Raw genomic sequence first — 15,223 nt, 5'->3', positions numbered from 1 at the left:
TCTCTCTCTCTGTTCTCCTCTCTCTGTCAGCATTCATAACATAACACAGCTGTAAACAAAAGTTTTCATTCCTCTGCCCTGCTGCCCGGATATAACGCATACGCAGTGTGCGGAAATAATAAAGTTTCGGAAATAATTGAAATGAAATTTTAACCGATTCACTGCCCTCGAACACGTGTTTTAATGCCAGACCTACTTCAGTTTTGTTTTGGCTGCTGCATTAAAAACACATTTCAACATTTTCCTTGTCGAATTTTTTCGGTCTCTACCCGTTGCCAAAGTCTTGAGTGATTTTCTCAAGATATTTGTAGCACTGAGAGGGAGTCCCCTGTCAAGTGTACATATCTTTAATTCTTTAATCTTCAACCTTTTATTGATTACTGTAGCTGACATTTGTCATGAATGTTCAAAAGGGTATTTAAAGCTTCTGCCTGCGGTGTTTGTCCTCATTTTTGGGCTTTTGGTCGTGCCTGCCTGGGAATATATATTTTTAGAACCCAAGGTTGCCCAAGCTACGGATGCTCATGCGGATGTGGATGATTTGAAAAGTGGTAGGCAACAGTTAGCACAGGAAAGGGGTTTGCTGGCAGCAGCGTACGGCAGAGGGATGAGGGGTTAAGCACACACGAGCCGCCGTCGCGGTTGCTGCCGCCTTGAGAGGCACAGAAAATGCAGCCACCAGTCAGCTAGGCCGCTAGGCCGCTAGGCCACCGATGATGTTCAGGTGCAGTTGCATGGGGCAGTTATTTTCCCCTTTTTGTTCAAACTTGTTGCAAATACGTAGAGCATGAGAGCGAGAGAGGGAGCGAGGCAGCGAGGCAGCGGCGTCGCATCTGTCGAGGCCTTGACTCTGACTGTGTGTGTCCTTGGGTGATGGAAGGAGGCGGATGAAAAATAAAACCTTGTGCAAAAATTGAAAAATTTGTCGGCCTCCTCTATACACAAGAGCAATATACTCGTACTCATACGAGTGCATACACATATTTTCGGGGCATGCGGAGAAAGCACTTCCACGGGTGTTGGCAGATGAAAGCTGAAAGCTGGCCCGGGCTGGGCTGGGCTGCGCTGCTGCCACAAAGGAAAACTGTGGATAAATGCATGCAATCAAAAATGGAATTTCTAAGTGTGTGATCAATTTCGGTGCTTGGCAGTGTCATAACCGGTCCCAAAGCCAAGAATTCATAACACTTTTGCACCAAACGAATCACCACAAATAATCGTTTAAAGACTAATTGCTAGAAATAGGAACTATAATGGCTGAAGGAGTATTTACTAAACTCAATCCAGATGTGACTCGGAAACACTTAAGGCAACACAAGCCCAACTTGTAGCGTGAAATTAATTATAATTTTATTTTAAAATTGATTTATAATCATTTTATAGTCGATTCTTCCACCCGGCCTTCCGTTTCACAATTTTTAATTACCTTTTCAATGCATTAAAGTCTGTGTTCCGTATTGAAAATCATTCAAACATGATCCCAAAAGGAAAACCTAAACAGAATCCATGTTTTCGTAGCCTCTGCCACACCAAAAAGGTCAAACAAAATGTGATTAACATTTTAAACAGCGCACACGATGAAAGTAATTTGGCTAAAAATTGGACAGCAATGATGCGGAAACTAAGGGGGGTCCTATAATGTGGTAGGATCGTTCAGTGACGAAGCGAGACATGGAGGACCTTTTGCATTTCAATTAAAAATGATTAAAGATACACAAGGAAAAGGTTAAAAGTCGCGAATGCAGCACAAAACTGTTGCGGACAAATAACTTTCAAGGCGAACAGCAGAAAGGAGCAGCAGGAAGAGGCGTTTACCGTTGGGAAACTGTCACACACACACTCTCTTGCAAACAAACAAATAAACAAACAGATAAACGCTGAAGATTCCTTACTTGTTTTGCCTTTTTTGGTACCATATTTTATGCAGACGTAGGCCCAAGCACCTAAAGATGGGGAGCGGCGTGGAGCGCCTGCAAGCATGGAAATTAGTTTTGCTGACTGCAAAACAAAAAAGAAGTAAAAGCAGGAAAACAAGGAAATAAATGTTTTATGAGGAAAGAGAGAGCGAGAGAGAGAGAGAGAGGAGACGCGGAGACGACTTTCAACCTCAGTGCAAGCAGCAGCAGAAGCAGCAGTGGCGCTGGAGCAAAGAACTCGGCGCATGCAGCAAAGTTCTCTCTGTTTTCCCTCTGGCGTTTTCCACTTAGGAGGGACAATTGGAAAACGCGTCAAACGTGGCATTGTTCCAGGAGTGAGTAGGGTGGCCGCAGGGAGTATCCCCTCCATAGCGACATTGTGTCTGCTGCTCGACGCATGTTGCCGACTGCCTGCTGCCCCGTTGCTTTTCGCTTCCTTGGCCATTATTCGTTTTTGTTGCCTTTTAACAATTCTTTTATGATTTCCTTAATAAACACATACATGCATACATTCATACATATTTACATGCATATATTTGTATTTGTATTACTGTCCAGCCCCACCCACAGTGGCAGCAGCCGAAACGTCTGCAATTTCAATTTAACAACGCCATATGTCTCGCTCTCTCACTCACTCACTGTAGCTCTGTCTCTCTCTCTCTCTCTCTTTAGCTTTCTTCTTGGCCCACGGCTAATGTGTTTTCAACAGTGTTCTTTTTAATGAATTTTAAATGCGAACTTGCACTTAAACATGAAATTTAATAAGCATTTCGTAATGCCCAAACTATTTGCAAATTCAATGGACCAAGCCAGAGAGTCCTCTCCATCCAACCATCCATCCACGTGGCGGTGCACGCTCCTGAAGGTCCTTCCTCCTGCGCTTGACAGCTAATTGAGCTCAACGTTTCTTCTTATGGGGCCACTTTACGGTTCCAAGTAAACGGACACAAAGACAAGCGCACACACAAACCTGAGTCCTGTCCGAGTCTGGGTCCGTGTCCTGTCCGTTCTCCTGCCTGACCTGCCGCTTCGCTTTCATAAGACAATTATGAAATGCGTTTTTTATAGCCCTATTATTGCCCTGCCTCGGACGGGCACCGTGGAACGGGGGTCCAAAAGGACAATCAGGCTTTGTTACGGCCAAGATTCAAGCGAGTGTCGTGTCTTTGGCTTCCGTTGATTAAAAATATTCTTTCATCACATTTTCCTTGGGCAGAATCGCAAATGAGATATTTTTAACTGATTGAAATTAAAGATTTGAAGCTTGTTGAAGAGTAATAATAGCTTGAACAAGGTATACAATTAATAGCTTTAAATAATAAATTAATTACCTTTACTTTAACTGCTGCTAAACAATTCTTCTTGGCATTCAAAATAACGTATTTTAGCGCTCCAACGTTAGCAACTCTGTGCCATAATTTATCTGGTACTTTTTCAAATACCGCGTTTTGGTATTTGTAGTCCCATGCACTTCAAGACTAGGCGAACCTGAAACAATATGGAAAGAGCATGCAGTTATAGCGATATAAATGTATGAACCTTCAGTATAGATTTGTAGTCATAATTTAAATTGTAAATATATGGAAATAAGATGATGTCCATTTGATATTTATCCACAAAGCATCTAAACATGTCCCATATTCAATTGTCGTGGTTTGCAAAATTGGTTAAAGAAACTGCCATTTAATTTGTGTCCCAACTACAATTAAGCTTTTTGAACTAGTCCTTAAAACCGGCGTGATCTTAGAGCGTAGTCACTAACCAAATAATATAGAACAGGTTAAAAGCACGTCAGTCCAAAATAAAGTCATTATTAATGTTTAAAAGCAGCAATTTATGGAAACAGGGTATACAAATACCCATAACATGCCATACTACCGGTTGTCAAGCAACAAGTTGTCAAATTACGTAACATTCCATGCAACTCACGTAACGTCTTGGGCTATTTTTTGTTTGGCTTAACTTTTTACTTTTACCCTATTTTGTGAACAATCCAGTGAAAGGAAGTCATGAAAACCAGCCAATCTAGTGGGGAATTGATTGATAAATTAGTTACAATTATACTTTTAGAGCTAAAAACTCGAACTAAATGGTAATAATAAATAGAACATTAAAATCGAGTAAAATTATTTAAGATTTACGGTTAATGGACGGTTTATTTTGAAACTATTTTTGAGGGTAGTGCGGTATATTTTATCGATTAATGCGCGGTCACACTGCCGGCTTGCTAATTTTATATACATTTACAATGCAACAAAATTGAATTTAAGTGGATGAACCATGGAGCACGACGCAGATGAGCAATCTTTCCAGCTGCAGGCATTGGAGATACGCGAGCCAGATGCCGGTTTCGATCCCCAGCTGCCGCCACAGACCGGCGAGGAGTATCTGATGCACATGGCCTACGAACGCAAACGCTGCCCCGCTGTGGTGACCAAACGCTCGTCCAAGATTAAGAAAGATGTCTCCGACAGAGGCCAGGAGATGCTGGAAAGTGTGAGTAGAGATCCAGTATCCATGATGCATCTCTATTAATGGATCTCCCTTCCCTTGCAGATGCCCCTGCCGCCACACAAGTGCCTGCTGCCGACGCCAGAGTGGCGCGATGAGCAGACAAAGAGTTTCCAGTCAGCCCGCTCCCAGGTGCTGGGAATGCGGGAGGAACTGACTGCCCACTACTATGACCAATCTGCAGAGCCACCGTTAACTTCGGACACTGAGAAGTGGCAGAAATTTTGCCGCGAGAGGCAGCCACTGCTCAGCACCCTGTTGCACCTGAGCCAAAGCGACTTGGAGCTGCTGCTGGAGATGCTCAGCCAGTGGCTGCAGGCCGAAGAACCCGTGGACTTGCTCATCAGAGATGTGTGGCTGGGCCGTTGGCTCTACGCCACTCTCGTCTGCCTGCATCTGCCGCTGGAGCCATTCGTGTACAGCACTCTGCGTGGCATAGCGCGCTCCTGCATCCAGCTGAGGAACGCACTGACCGAGGAGGACGTGAAGCGTGCAGCGCCCTACAACCTAATCATAACACTGATTGTTCAAGTCTTTGCCCAGTCCGATCTGGAGGCGTATCTTTAAGAGTTTTGTATACCCTAAATGTAGATTATAGAAACACTTCCGTGTGCCGTGTAACCATTTAATAAGCGTCAAAGATGCGCCTGTAGCTTTGGCAAATGTCGCAGCTTGCCTCGTGCTCATCTGCTGGATCGGAGCAGAACGAGTGGCTGCCGTTAGTCAGGTAGGAGCTCTGACTGACGCTGCTAATCTGCGTGCTGCCCGAACACGTGGAGAGTCGCCTGTGCTGCTCCTGCTCTGGCGTTGCCCTACTACTGCATGTCGAAACTCCCGAGTAGCTGCAGCAAATCGATTTCTTGGCATGGCAAACGGTTTGCTGCTTGCGCGGCTGCTCCAGGCGACTCGTGCAAAGGCTCGCCGCGTGACGATTGACTGGAGGACTTCTTTTCTGGTTTAGGCTGTAGCAGCTGCATCCGCTCTGTCGATCCTGCGTTGTCATTTGCGCCGACAGCTCCACCTTGGGCGCTATAATGCCCGGAAATGCTTTCGTTGCCTTCATTAGCAGCTGCACATTGGAGCTGTGGGCACAACTCAGGCGCGGCACCGTGGGCTGCATCACGTCCGAGAGGGAGCCCATGAAGTACGCCAACCTGCGCCCATTCTGCCAAATGGTTATCTGCAGTTGCTCCGCCCTCAGCAGCTCGTGCATCTCCTCCAGCGAGCCGACGCTCTTGAAGTAGCCTTCCATTTTGAATGTGTCGTGGCAGAGCATCGGGAAGCGTGGCTCCATCGCCCCAGTGCGGAAATAGTAGCCCAACGTCTTGATGGTGGCCTCCAGATAGCCGTGGGAGCACAGCCAAACACCCGGACAAGTCAGCTGCAAATGGAATTTGCCATAAGAAGAGGAAGAAAAGTTTCTTTCTCCACCAACCGCATGCAGTTGCAGCTCCAGGCGCACATAGAACCTCTTGTGGGACATTTTTAAGTGAAAGTTTTTCACTCACTGTGTTAGGGGGGATATGTATGTGTGGGGGCTTGGGGCTTGGCTCCTTTGTTGTGGCAGCCGGAACGGTTGCCCCGGGCAGCCATTTAAAAGTGAATTTTGAAATCGATAGCGAATCGACATAACTTGCCAATACTGGCAGTTGCCGTTTTAACCGGTTCCATACCGTTTGGCAAGCAACAAGCAGTTCCTCACTGACCTCTTAGTCTTAACCTTATTTTGTAAGGAAAGCAAAAATTGAAAGTCATGAAAACTAGCGAATCTTGTGCAAAATTGATTTATGAATCGAATAAATGGTAATATTAAATAGAACATTAAAATTGAGGAAAATGATTCATGATTTACCATATACCTTGAATTTCGGTATTTCGGTATCTTTCTGAGGGTCAAACACTAATTCTTATCTCAAAATTGCATTTCCACGTCAGTTTTATTTATTATCATTTATCATTATCAAACATATTGTGGAAATGGTGCCTCGCCTAGTCATACTCTCACTGGCTGTCCTGGCCAGCCTCCAGCTCTGCCAGGCGGACTCTCCCGAGGAGGATCAGGGCGTCCGGTATGCCAATCGCTGTGAGGCGTGCAAAATTCTGGCCGCGGAGTTGGAGGCGCGCCTTGGGGAGACCGGCAAATCGCACGACGTGATTGAGACGGGCTACTCTGTGGACGATGTGCGGCCCAAGAAGCGCACTGAGTACCGCAGAAGCGAACTCCGTCTGCTGGAGTCGCTGGAGAATGTCTGCGAACGCGTTCTGGCCTACAATCTGCACAAGGAGCGGACGGACAGCACGAGATTCGCCAAGGGCATGTCGCAGACATTCCAAACGCTGCACGGCCTCGTCGACAAGGGTGTCAAGGTGGACCTGGGCATACCCTACGAGCTGTGGGACAAACCACCCGTCGAGGTCACCCAAATGAAGACCCAATGCGAGAACATGCTCGAGGAGTACGAGGAGACCATAAGCGATTGGTACTTCAAGCTGCAGCAGGAGAAGTCTCTACGGCAGCATCTCTGTGAGGATCATGTGCTGAAGAAGCAAGCGGAACGTGAGTGCCTCAAGGAGGAGCTGCCACCACCAGAGAACAATCCGAAAGGTGACAAACAGGAGCTGTAATGACCAGCCCCTTACAGATTACCCCACACATGATCAAGTTTAGTTAAGTTTAGTGCCAAGTGAAAAGTGTTTTAATTAGATTTTAAGTAGACTTACGCGAGTCGTGTCCACCTCGTCTGAGCCACAGAATGTTACTGAAAATGCCTCGACTCAGTGGCCGCGAGGTGGGCCGGCGGGCCTATTGATTTGCTCGACAATTAAAAAGTTGAGTGACCCAAAAGGAGGTCACTCCATTCCACCCATTGTCAGTATTTTGCGACCGTCCTTCTGCATTTCCGTTGATGTCCTGTCCTGTCTTGTCCTTGTGTCTTTTTTGTATAATAAATACGTAGCGTATATTTAGAAAATAAAAAATATTTGTATAATTTATAATTGGATTTTGCATGATTTTTGCTTTGCTTCTCTCACTGTAAGTTCTGGGGGAATCATTCAAAAGGAGATTGGGGATTGGTTTGATTAAGTCTTGGCTTCGATGCGAGATTGTGTTCCCTGCCCTGAGGGCGCGCTTAGAGCTTCATCACATCCCAGGGATCGTCCATGTATTGTAGGATTGCTTTGTCGTTCAGCCGCTCGCCAAAGACATCCTTGAGCAGTCGCAGCACACGCTCCTCGATGAAGGCCACCTGATCCTGGGGACAGTAATCATCCTGAGCGGAATGTGCCATCGTTATGGCCACGGGCGGCACGGGCAGACGCTCCAGGAAACGCTTGAAATTCGCAAAATACTCCTCCAGCTCCTGGCTGGTGCTGATGTGATGCGGCAGCCCGTTGTTGTCCGTGGTGCTGCCCGAGTCGAATATCAAGTGCCAGTCAATCTCATCGTCCGGGTACTTGTCCGCCAGCTGCTCGGTCAGACGCACAATCTTGGCATACACCTCCGGGCTGATGACCGTCTCGTCGGGCAGCTCGAGCCCCTCCAGGCTGCGCTGCTCCTCCAGGTGCCAGAAGATGCGCTTCAGCGCCTCCAGCTGCGTCTGCCGCTTGTCGGCCGTGGCCATGTACTCCGAAATTGTGGCTTTGGCCGCCTTCTTCACTGCCTCCACGCTCACAAAGTGGAAGATCTCCTTCAGCTGGTTGTAGCAGTCGGCGTCCTTGTAGATCTCCAGAAAGGGATTCGATGTGCTGAAGAAATCCAAGTCAATGTCCAGCACAAAGCCCTTGGCATCCTCCGCCGTCACAAACTGCGTGGGATCGAGACTGTCGCTGTCTGCATCGTAGACCTGCAGCTCCACTTGGCGCGACTCCTGCAGGTCGTCGCTGTTGCAGTAGTTGCCGTCGGCAATGAAGTAATCCAACGGGCAGTCCACGCCAATGCAATCGTCCTTCTGGCCAATCTTGAACGAATGCTTGCCGGTGGGTATCTGCTTGCACCACGAATTCTTCAGCCAAACCATGCGATTAAAGTGGCCTGGAAAGGGCACAAAAAGAGATTGAGATTACGCTCCCGGACTGGAATGCACTGTGGGACTCACCTGCGTACAGCGTGGGCATGATCCAGTTCTCAATGCTCAGCTCGTTCAGCATCGTCTCCTTGTCGTAGGTGGAGCTGGCGGCTATGTGCCGCGGTATCACCAGGTCCGGATGCGAGTCAAAGTGCACCAGCAGATTGTTCTCCAGCGGCAGGTGTCGCGTGCCCAGACAGCGGTAGATGAACTCCAGCACATCGTTATGATAGTCCACAATGAAGACGGGAATGCGTCGGAATGTACGCAGGTTGCTTTGAGTGCTTTGAACTCGCTCGAGCACCAGCTGTGGCACCTCGTCGTCGTCATCTTCATCCCCTTCCTCCTCCTCCTCCTCCTCCTCATCGTCATCATTGTCTTCGTCTTCGTCTTCTGCCTCCCTATCGGACAGATCCTCCTCCTCTGCGACAGTCTTTTGTCTCTTTGTTGGCGGCGCCCCCTCCGCCGCTGCCTCTGCTGCTGCTGCTGCTTCTGCTGCTGCTGCTGCTGTTTCTGTTTCCTTGCCACCCGCACTTTCACTTTGCGACAACTTTTTCAATGCTGCCGCCGCACTTTCAATATCCAGCGTATCCGATTCCATTTGAGGTTTTAGATTATGTTATTAATTTAATTTCCAATTTATTTATTTTGTTTTTGGTATTTAATCGCTACAGCGAAATTGAATGGTCGCTCGACGATGAATCCGCATTGAAGAGGTACTGAGTGTTGCCAATTTAGCCATTTTCTAACTAGATCTAGCCTTTTTCAGTTGCCAAATGCGGAATAAACTGTAAAATAGCGGGTAGCGGAAATTATGGCTATTTTACAATATATTTATTCGTTAATATAGCTTTTTCAAAACATCTGCCATCTTCAATTATTTGTATGCTTTTCTAGGATACAAAGAGTTTGCAGCACTTCAGTTCGATGTTGGGGCTGTCGATATTTTTATATTCGGCGTTTCTGTCGATATTTGTTGATGAGTCTTGCTATCGATGATTGCTGACGAGGGCGGGCGATTTCATTTATTGCCAATAATTAATATAAAATAATAATAATTATCAATATACCGCCAGCCTGCCCTTTCATTTTCAAAATATACTGTAAATGTAGTGAAAATCTTGAATCAATATTCCTCAATTGACTTTGATCTTTTGTTGAATATTACTCGCTAGTTAGGACCCTCAGCTCTAAAACTGTTACTTTCCTCGAATCATCATTCAATTCTCCACAAGATTACCTAGTTGTCATGGAGTTCTTTTTGAAAGTTTTAAAATTAAGTGTAAAACTAAAAAGGTCAACCAACAAAAATAGCATAAAACTTTACGTGAGTTTGCTTTAAAACATTAATAAACATTATCTTAGATGGACATACTGTTAACTTTTTCATATGTTTTCTATGTATCCATATACCGATCTTTAACACTTGTTTAGGCATTGATTGAAGCCCTCAGGCATTTTCAACATTCACAAGGGTATCATAATGTTGCTCATTCAGTGCCCATGTTGGGGAACAGTGCTGATCACCTGTTGCTGGCCCATTCAATTTATGTTGCCAACGATAAAATAGGTAAGTGGGAATGGAACTCAAGGTAAATTCAACGAGCGATCACCCTGATTATTGTGCCTTAGTTTTTTAAAATTTAGTTTGTGTTCCAGCTGTTGGCGCTGGAAACGTGGTCACACTTTAGACATCGATACCTATCGATATATGCGTCGATGTGCTTCCGCAGATGGCGCTAAATGTGCGTTATTTTTGAATAATTGTAACAAAAGCTTTTGCATTGGTTTATCACTATAGCAATAGGAATGTAATTTGAATGCTTATAAAACATTATTACATTCTATCACGCACCACTCCGTTCCCCTCTTGGGTCCACCCATTATTACTTTCAAGGTTACTCCGCTTTTGGAGACTTTTACAAATCAATATTCGGTGTGTGTATAGCTCGTAGCTCGAAGCTTTTCATTCATAAGTTTGCTTTTTGTATCGTTTCTCTCCCTCTGTCGCTTGGCTTTCGTTTCGTTTCGTTTCGTGTTGGTGGCTTTATGTACCACAAACGTGAGAAGAGAAGGGAAACGACGCCCACATGGCTGATTGGAATGCGTAAAATGTTGTAGCAGGCAGTGTGTGTGTGTGTGTCTTTTTTTTGTTGTGCGGGCTGCACAGCAGCCAGCAGCTGGTGGAAATGAATGGCATGGTCTGGCCTGGAAAAACGCTGACTCCGCTGTCGGGTCTGGTCGGGTCGGGCGGCGCTGCCCAGGCGTTGGTTGTCGTGGGCGTGCGATGTTTCCGCCGCTGAGCGTTATCAAAAATAAAACTGTATATAGACCTTTGTGGGTGTATTACACACACCACCGAAACACTTTGCTGCTGCTTTCCTTTTTTTTTTGCTGACTGCTCTGCTGCGTGGGCGTACAATGGGTGCTGGGGGATGCCACTGCCACTCTGTTGTGTGTGTGTGTTTGTGTGGCAAATTACAATATACAAGTGGCAGGCAGGGCAGGGCAGGTAGGCCAGGGCACGAGGGTGTGGCAGACACTTTATGCGAACGGGGACGCCCACGCTGCAGCGTGAGCGCTTCGCTCCATATTTGATTTACAAATTACTTGGGTCAACATAATTAACGGACCTGCCACGCACTCACACACAACACACATAGTAAGTGCTGCAAAAATAAAAGCAGACACCCAGCTACGAGTACGTAGCATTCGAAACGGAAGTGCCACGGCGAAGCAATTGAAAATCCACTTCGGGAGCATCGCCCAGTTAAGCGCGGAGTTCGCTTTCGAACATTCAACATTTTCAGCACTTTTATTGAATCAATTGGCTGCAATTGGATTCACAATGTTTTGTTTTTGTATCAATTACAAGAGCACAGCGCCCCGAGGAAAGCTTCTCTATGAGAACTCTTCTCTGTGGCTCTCTCCCTTGGTGTCTCTTCAGCTCACCCAATTCTCGCAATTAATTTGCCTTCAGCTTGACCCGGGAGGTCAAGCACTGAGTCGCATTAACCTTCGTTAGCCCCTCGCCGCCATTGAAGGAAGGATGGCTGGTCGCTCAGTTGCTGCAGAATGAATGGCAAAAGCAGAAGAACTGAATTCTGAGCTTGAATTTTCTTTCTAGACTAAAGAAAAGTGTCAACTCTTTAAGTCGGTATCTAAAAGGGAAGAGCAAAGACTACCCAAGAGCAAAAAGGAAGCATTTCCGAAGCTAAAAGTGTGCATTAAAACCATCAAATTCATGCCCATGTCGGATAATCCCAAGATAATCGAAAAAGAGTTCACAAAGAGTTCCATTCTTGACCATATTCCACCTCAATTTGGTACATAAATAAAACGTAGCATCCCCAGAAGCTTCACCATGCCAATAGCTAGTATTTCCTTCTTGTTTAGCTCCCAAGGCTGGATCCAATCCAATTTTCCTCAAGCTGAACACCTCGAAATAATAATCAAATATTTCATGTCAAAAATTGCCCTCTCAAGGCCTTCATGTTTGCATTTTCATGCAAAAATTCATCTTTAAAGTTCCATTTAGGCTGCCTCTTTCTTGCTTAACCCATTCCATGCCACATTGAGCACTTCCCACACCTTTGCCGCTTGAACCTTATTTTAATCTCTAATTCGCCAAAGCTACCCTCGAATGACGTCAAAAGGATTTTGATTTTGGGGCGTAGGTGTACCTTTTCGTATTTTATTTTATTTTATTTTATTTTCTCTTTCACTCTCAAGAACAAAACGTGGAGCCAGGGCAGCCTACTGCTGCTGCCACTGCCCCTGCTGCTGCTGTCAGAGAGCTACCGTAGAATGAGTCAGAGGGCAAAAGGCGGGCCCGTACAGAGAGGCAGAGGCAGAGGCAGAGGCATCCATTACCAACGTCATTTGGTTTTCAATTCGCTGAATAGTCAGTCATTTGGTCAGGTCGGTCCCTCCAGCCTTCCAGTTTGTTTCATATCAATCGCAGGTCGGTCTCGTGCCCGTGGGCGTCAAAGCTGAATGATTGTTTCGCATCTGCCTGTTGCCCCCTGTTTCCCCCTCCTAGCATCCTGCTGACTGGTGGAACAACGTCATCCAAGTGGGTATGTGGAGATGGAGATGGGAATGGAACATTTCAACGTTTTTCGTTTCTTTCTTATGTGGAAGGGGCCTTTGCCTGGCCTGTTCTGGTCAAACGTCAAACGCAACGCACGTCGATCGTCAAGACTCGTGGCGCCCACAAACATCCGCTGGCGCGTGATTCACAGAAAATCTGTTTGGGGGCCTGGACACCAAAAGAAGTAGTGGGTAGTCTGTGTGTGTGTGTAATTCTGCGACAAGTCTGTCTGATCCGCAAAACGGAAACACGAATACGCGATAGTCAGAGGGAGGTCCCCACCGCCTAATCCCTTTCGAGTTGTTTTAGGTCAGTAAAGCGAGTCGTGTGGGAAAATGATATGTGGCTTCCATTCTAAATCTGCTATGGAATGGGGTCCCTGACATGGTGTAAGACATGTAAATAATTTCAGTTTAAAGCACGTTCATGGTAAATTCCAATTGCAAATTTATGCATAAGGGAAATAAGGTCTTCGCCTTGAACATAAATCATGAGATCGGATCATGAGTTGCTCGCACCACTTGATGAAGCATTCTTCACCAGAACTTTCATCACTTGCACGCATCATCGGTTTAGGAAATTGGTCATGTCTTGGAGTGACTACGCACATCAGAATGATATTATACGAGTGTACGCCTGCCTCATCAATGACGATAGCCACAATAAATGCCGTCAGCAGACATTGGCGAAATCGAGTGGCAATCGTGTTAGAAATGCAATTCAATTTTTGATTAAAGTCCTCAAAGATAGTTCAGATAACACGAAGGCAGCAAGTGATTCATTCATTCATTCGCAAATTGAGTAAATTTAGTCAGTACCCAGTGCTAGGGGTATTCCCTTCTCAACAAAAATATTTTACTTTGTCAAGTGCGCGGCACTTGGACTTTGAACTTGAGAGGGGGCAGAACTGACCTTGACTGCTACCTGTGGTGGTAGAAGCAAAGCCAAGGCCGGGCGGGGCCCCGCTACAGCAGGCAGGCAATTTAGAAGCTTTTTGAAGTTACACCTAGCCGCCCACCCACATGCAGGCTGCCTTCCCCGCCTCCGTATTTCAAGGCAACACCCACGCGTTATGTCCTGAGATTCCTGCACTACCCACAGCCTTCGAATCGAAAAACCCCATCGAAAATGAGCAACGCAACGCAACCCTCTGCCCTGCCCCGCCCATGTGCGTGGGTGTTTCTGTTTCTGTTTCTGCTTCTCTCCATCTTCCACTCTCCCCCGGTTCTGCTGCTTCTGCTGCTGCTGTGTCACGGACTTGGGCAAACGATTTTTGGGTGAGAATTTCATTCATGAAAATTCTCTCCTCGAAAGTCGCACTTTCGTTGTCGTTGTGCCCGTTCTGTGTTCGACTTGTGTGTGTGTGTGTACATAAAGAGCACGTTTTTCTGTGCTCCGCTTCTGGGTGGTTTACCTAACGGTATACATTTATGTAAAGCTGCCGCTACTGCTGCCGGCGCAGGCGCTAAAACTTTTGTTGTGGAGAAATTTTTGCACGCGCTATCCTCCACGGCATATCCTTGAAACTGTCCTTATATGCGCGCCTTTGTGTGTGCGTGTGTGTGTGGGCTGGGTTTTTGTGTGTAAATATCAGGGTCATGGTTATAAAATTAAACATTTCTGGGAGTCTCCAAAATAACGGGAGCCCAAGCCTAGCCCCAGTGGAGATGGAGCAAAATACTTCATTAATGATCCCTAATTCCTTATCTCCACTGTACAATCGAAACTCTCTCAGTGGGCTCCCCCACCCACATAGAGTCTTCCCTGCTCCATTAACTTTTGCATTCATGTAGAGTATTTACTTTGGCTCTCACGCTCCAACTTCGAGAGCACTGAATGTGTGCGAGAGAGGCGGCAAGAGTCGGCGGGGGCTAGTTTTGCTGGCGAAATTCAATGAATCAACATGGGGGCACGCAAACACGTACAGGAGGAGCACGCATACCAGTGCACAAAAATATCAATGAACTTTACACAAAACTTTTGCCATCGTGTGCGGGAGCGACGTGTGAACTAGACAAGGCAAAGAGAGTGGAGCCAGTGAGTGTAGACAATGAATGGCAGTGCAAGGCAGGTGAGAAATATGCAATGGAACTTTGGTAGGAGCAGGGAATGCAATCTCATTGATTGCTAATAAAAGCAGCAATATTTTATATATTGAACATTGCAAATACACAATACGTAGTAAATTTCCTAGCGGGCTGTCAGTGCACCTTTTTGTAGAGTCGGAGAGAAAACATGTGTCTGCCTGTTCTCACTCACTATCTCTCCACTTCCCTCTCAACACAACACTGTCTGTGTGTGTGGGTGATGTTGCTGGCTAAATTGCATGTGTGTAAGTGAGAGAATCGAGTGGAATAGTGTCTAAGCACAACGAGGTGACGCCGCTATGTATGCCAGCAACATGAAATGTGCAACATTTGAAATACCCTTCGAAAACAGATAGTAAAGACCTTCTGATATCTTTAATATATCAAACACCATAATCTATGAATGTACATCATATATTGCCGATAATGAATGGAATAGAAATATAAATATTCCGGAACACTTCCCATGTTTCATTATAAATTTGCATGGTCTTTTGATTTGTATGGTTAAAACAGTTAGTTCTGGGAAAAAGTCCTGACACTTAGATA

General features: G+C 46.0%; 4 protein-coding genes across 4 annotated transcripts; 2 read left to right on the top strand and 2 right to left on the bottom strand.

Annotated features, from left to right (window-relative positions):
* Positions 1 to 4,130: 4,130 nt before the first annotated feature.
* On the top strand, positions 4,131 to 5,030 carry LOC117579967 (protein Gemin2). The gene is made up of 2 exons (XM_034266141.1): positions 4,131 to 4,412; positions 4,473 to 5,030. Exons 1-2 carry the CDS (start codon positions 4,197 to 4,199, stop codon positions 4,992 to 4,994), a joined length of 738 nt encoding a protein of 245 aa, XP_034122032.1. The 5' UTR covers positions 4,131 to 4,196; the 3' UTR covers positions 4,995 to 5,030.
* On the bottom strand, positions 4,986 to 6,022 carry LOC117579966. The gene is made up of 2 exons (XM_034266140.1): positions 5,863 to 6,022; positions 4,986 to 5,808 (listed from the first exon to the last, which is right to left on the bottom strand). Exons 1-2 carry the CDS (start codon positions 5,908 to 5,910, stop codon positions 5,053 to 5,055), a joined length of 804 nt encoding a protein of 267 aa, XP_034122031.1. The 5' UTR covers positions 5,911 to 6,022; the 3' UTR covers positions 4,986 to 5,052.
* A 315-nt stretch (positions 6,023 to 6,337) lies between these two features.
* On the top strand, positions 6,338 to 7,406 carry LOC117580324 (protein canopy homolog 4). Its single transcript, XM_034266820.1, has one exon. The coding sequence runs from the start codon at positions 6,405 to 6,407 to the stop codon at positions 7,050 to 7,052; it is 648 nt and encodes a 215-aa protein (XP_034122711.1). The 5' UTR covers positions 6,338 to 6,404; the 3' UTR covers positions 7,053 to 7,406.
* On the bottom strand, positions 7,391 to 9,269 carry LOC117580321 (UPF0489 protein C5orf22 homolog). Its single transcript, XM_034266817.1, has 2 exons — positions 8,525 to 9,269; positions 7,391 to 8,460 (listed from the first exon to the last, which is right to left on the bottom strand). The coding sequence occupies exons 1-2, from the start codon at positions 9,093 to 9,095 to the stop codon at positions 7,559 to 7,561; spliced, it is 1,473 nt and encodes a 490-aa protein (XP_034122708.1). The 5' UTR covers positions 9,096 to 9,269; the 3' UTR covers positions 7,391 to 7,558.
* Positions 9,270 to 15,223: the final 5,954 nt, after the last annotated feature.

The sequence above is a fragment of the Drosophila guanche genome, unplaced genomic scaffold (assembly GCF_900245975.1).
Source record: "Drosophila guanche unplaced genomic scaffold, DGUA_6, whole genome shotgun sequence".
NCBI classification, from domain to species: domain Eukaryota; kingdom Metazoa; phylum Arthropoda; class Insecta; order Diptera; family Drosophilidae; genus Drosophila; species Drosophila guanche.
The sequence above is the reverse complement of the archived record's forward strand: the minus strand, read 5'-3'. Positions and strand labels throughout refer to the sequence as shown.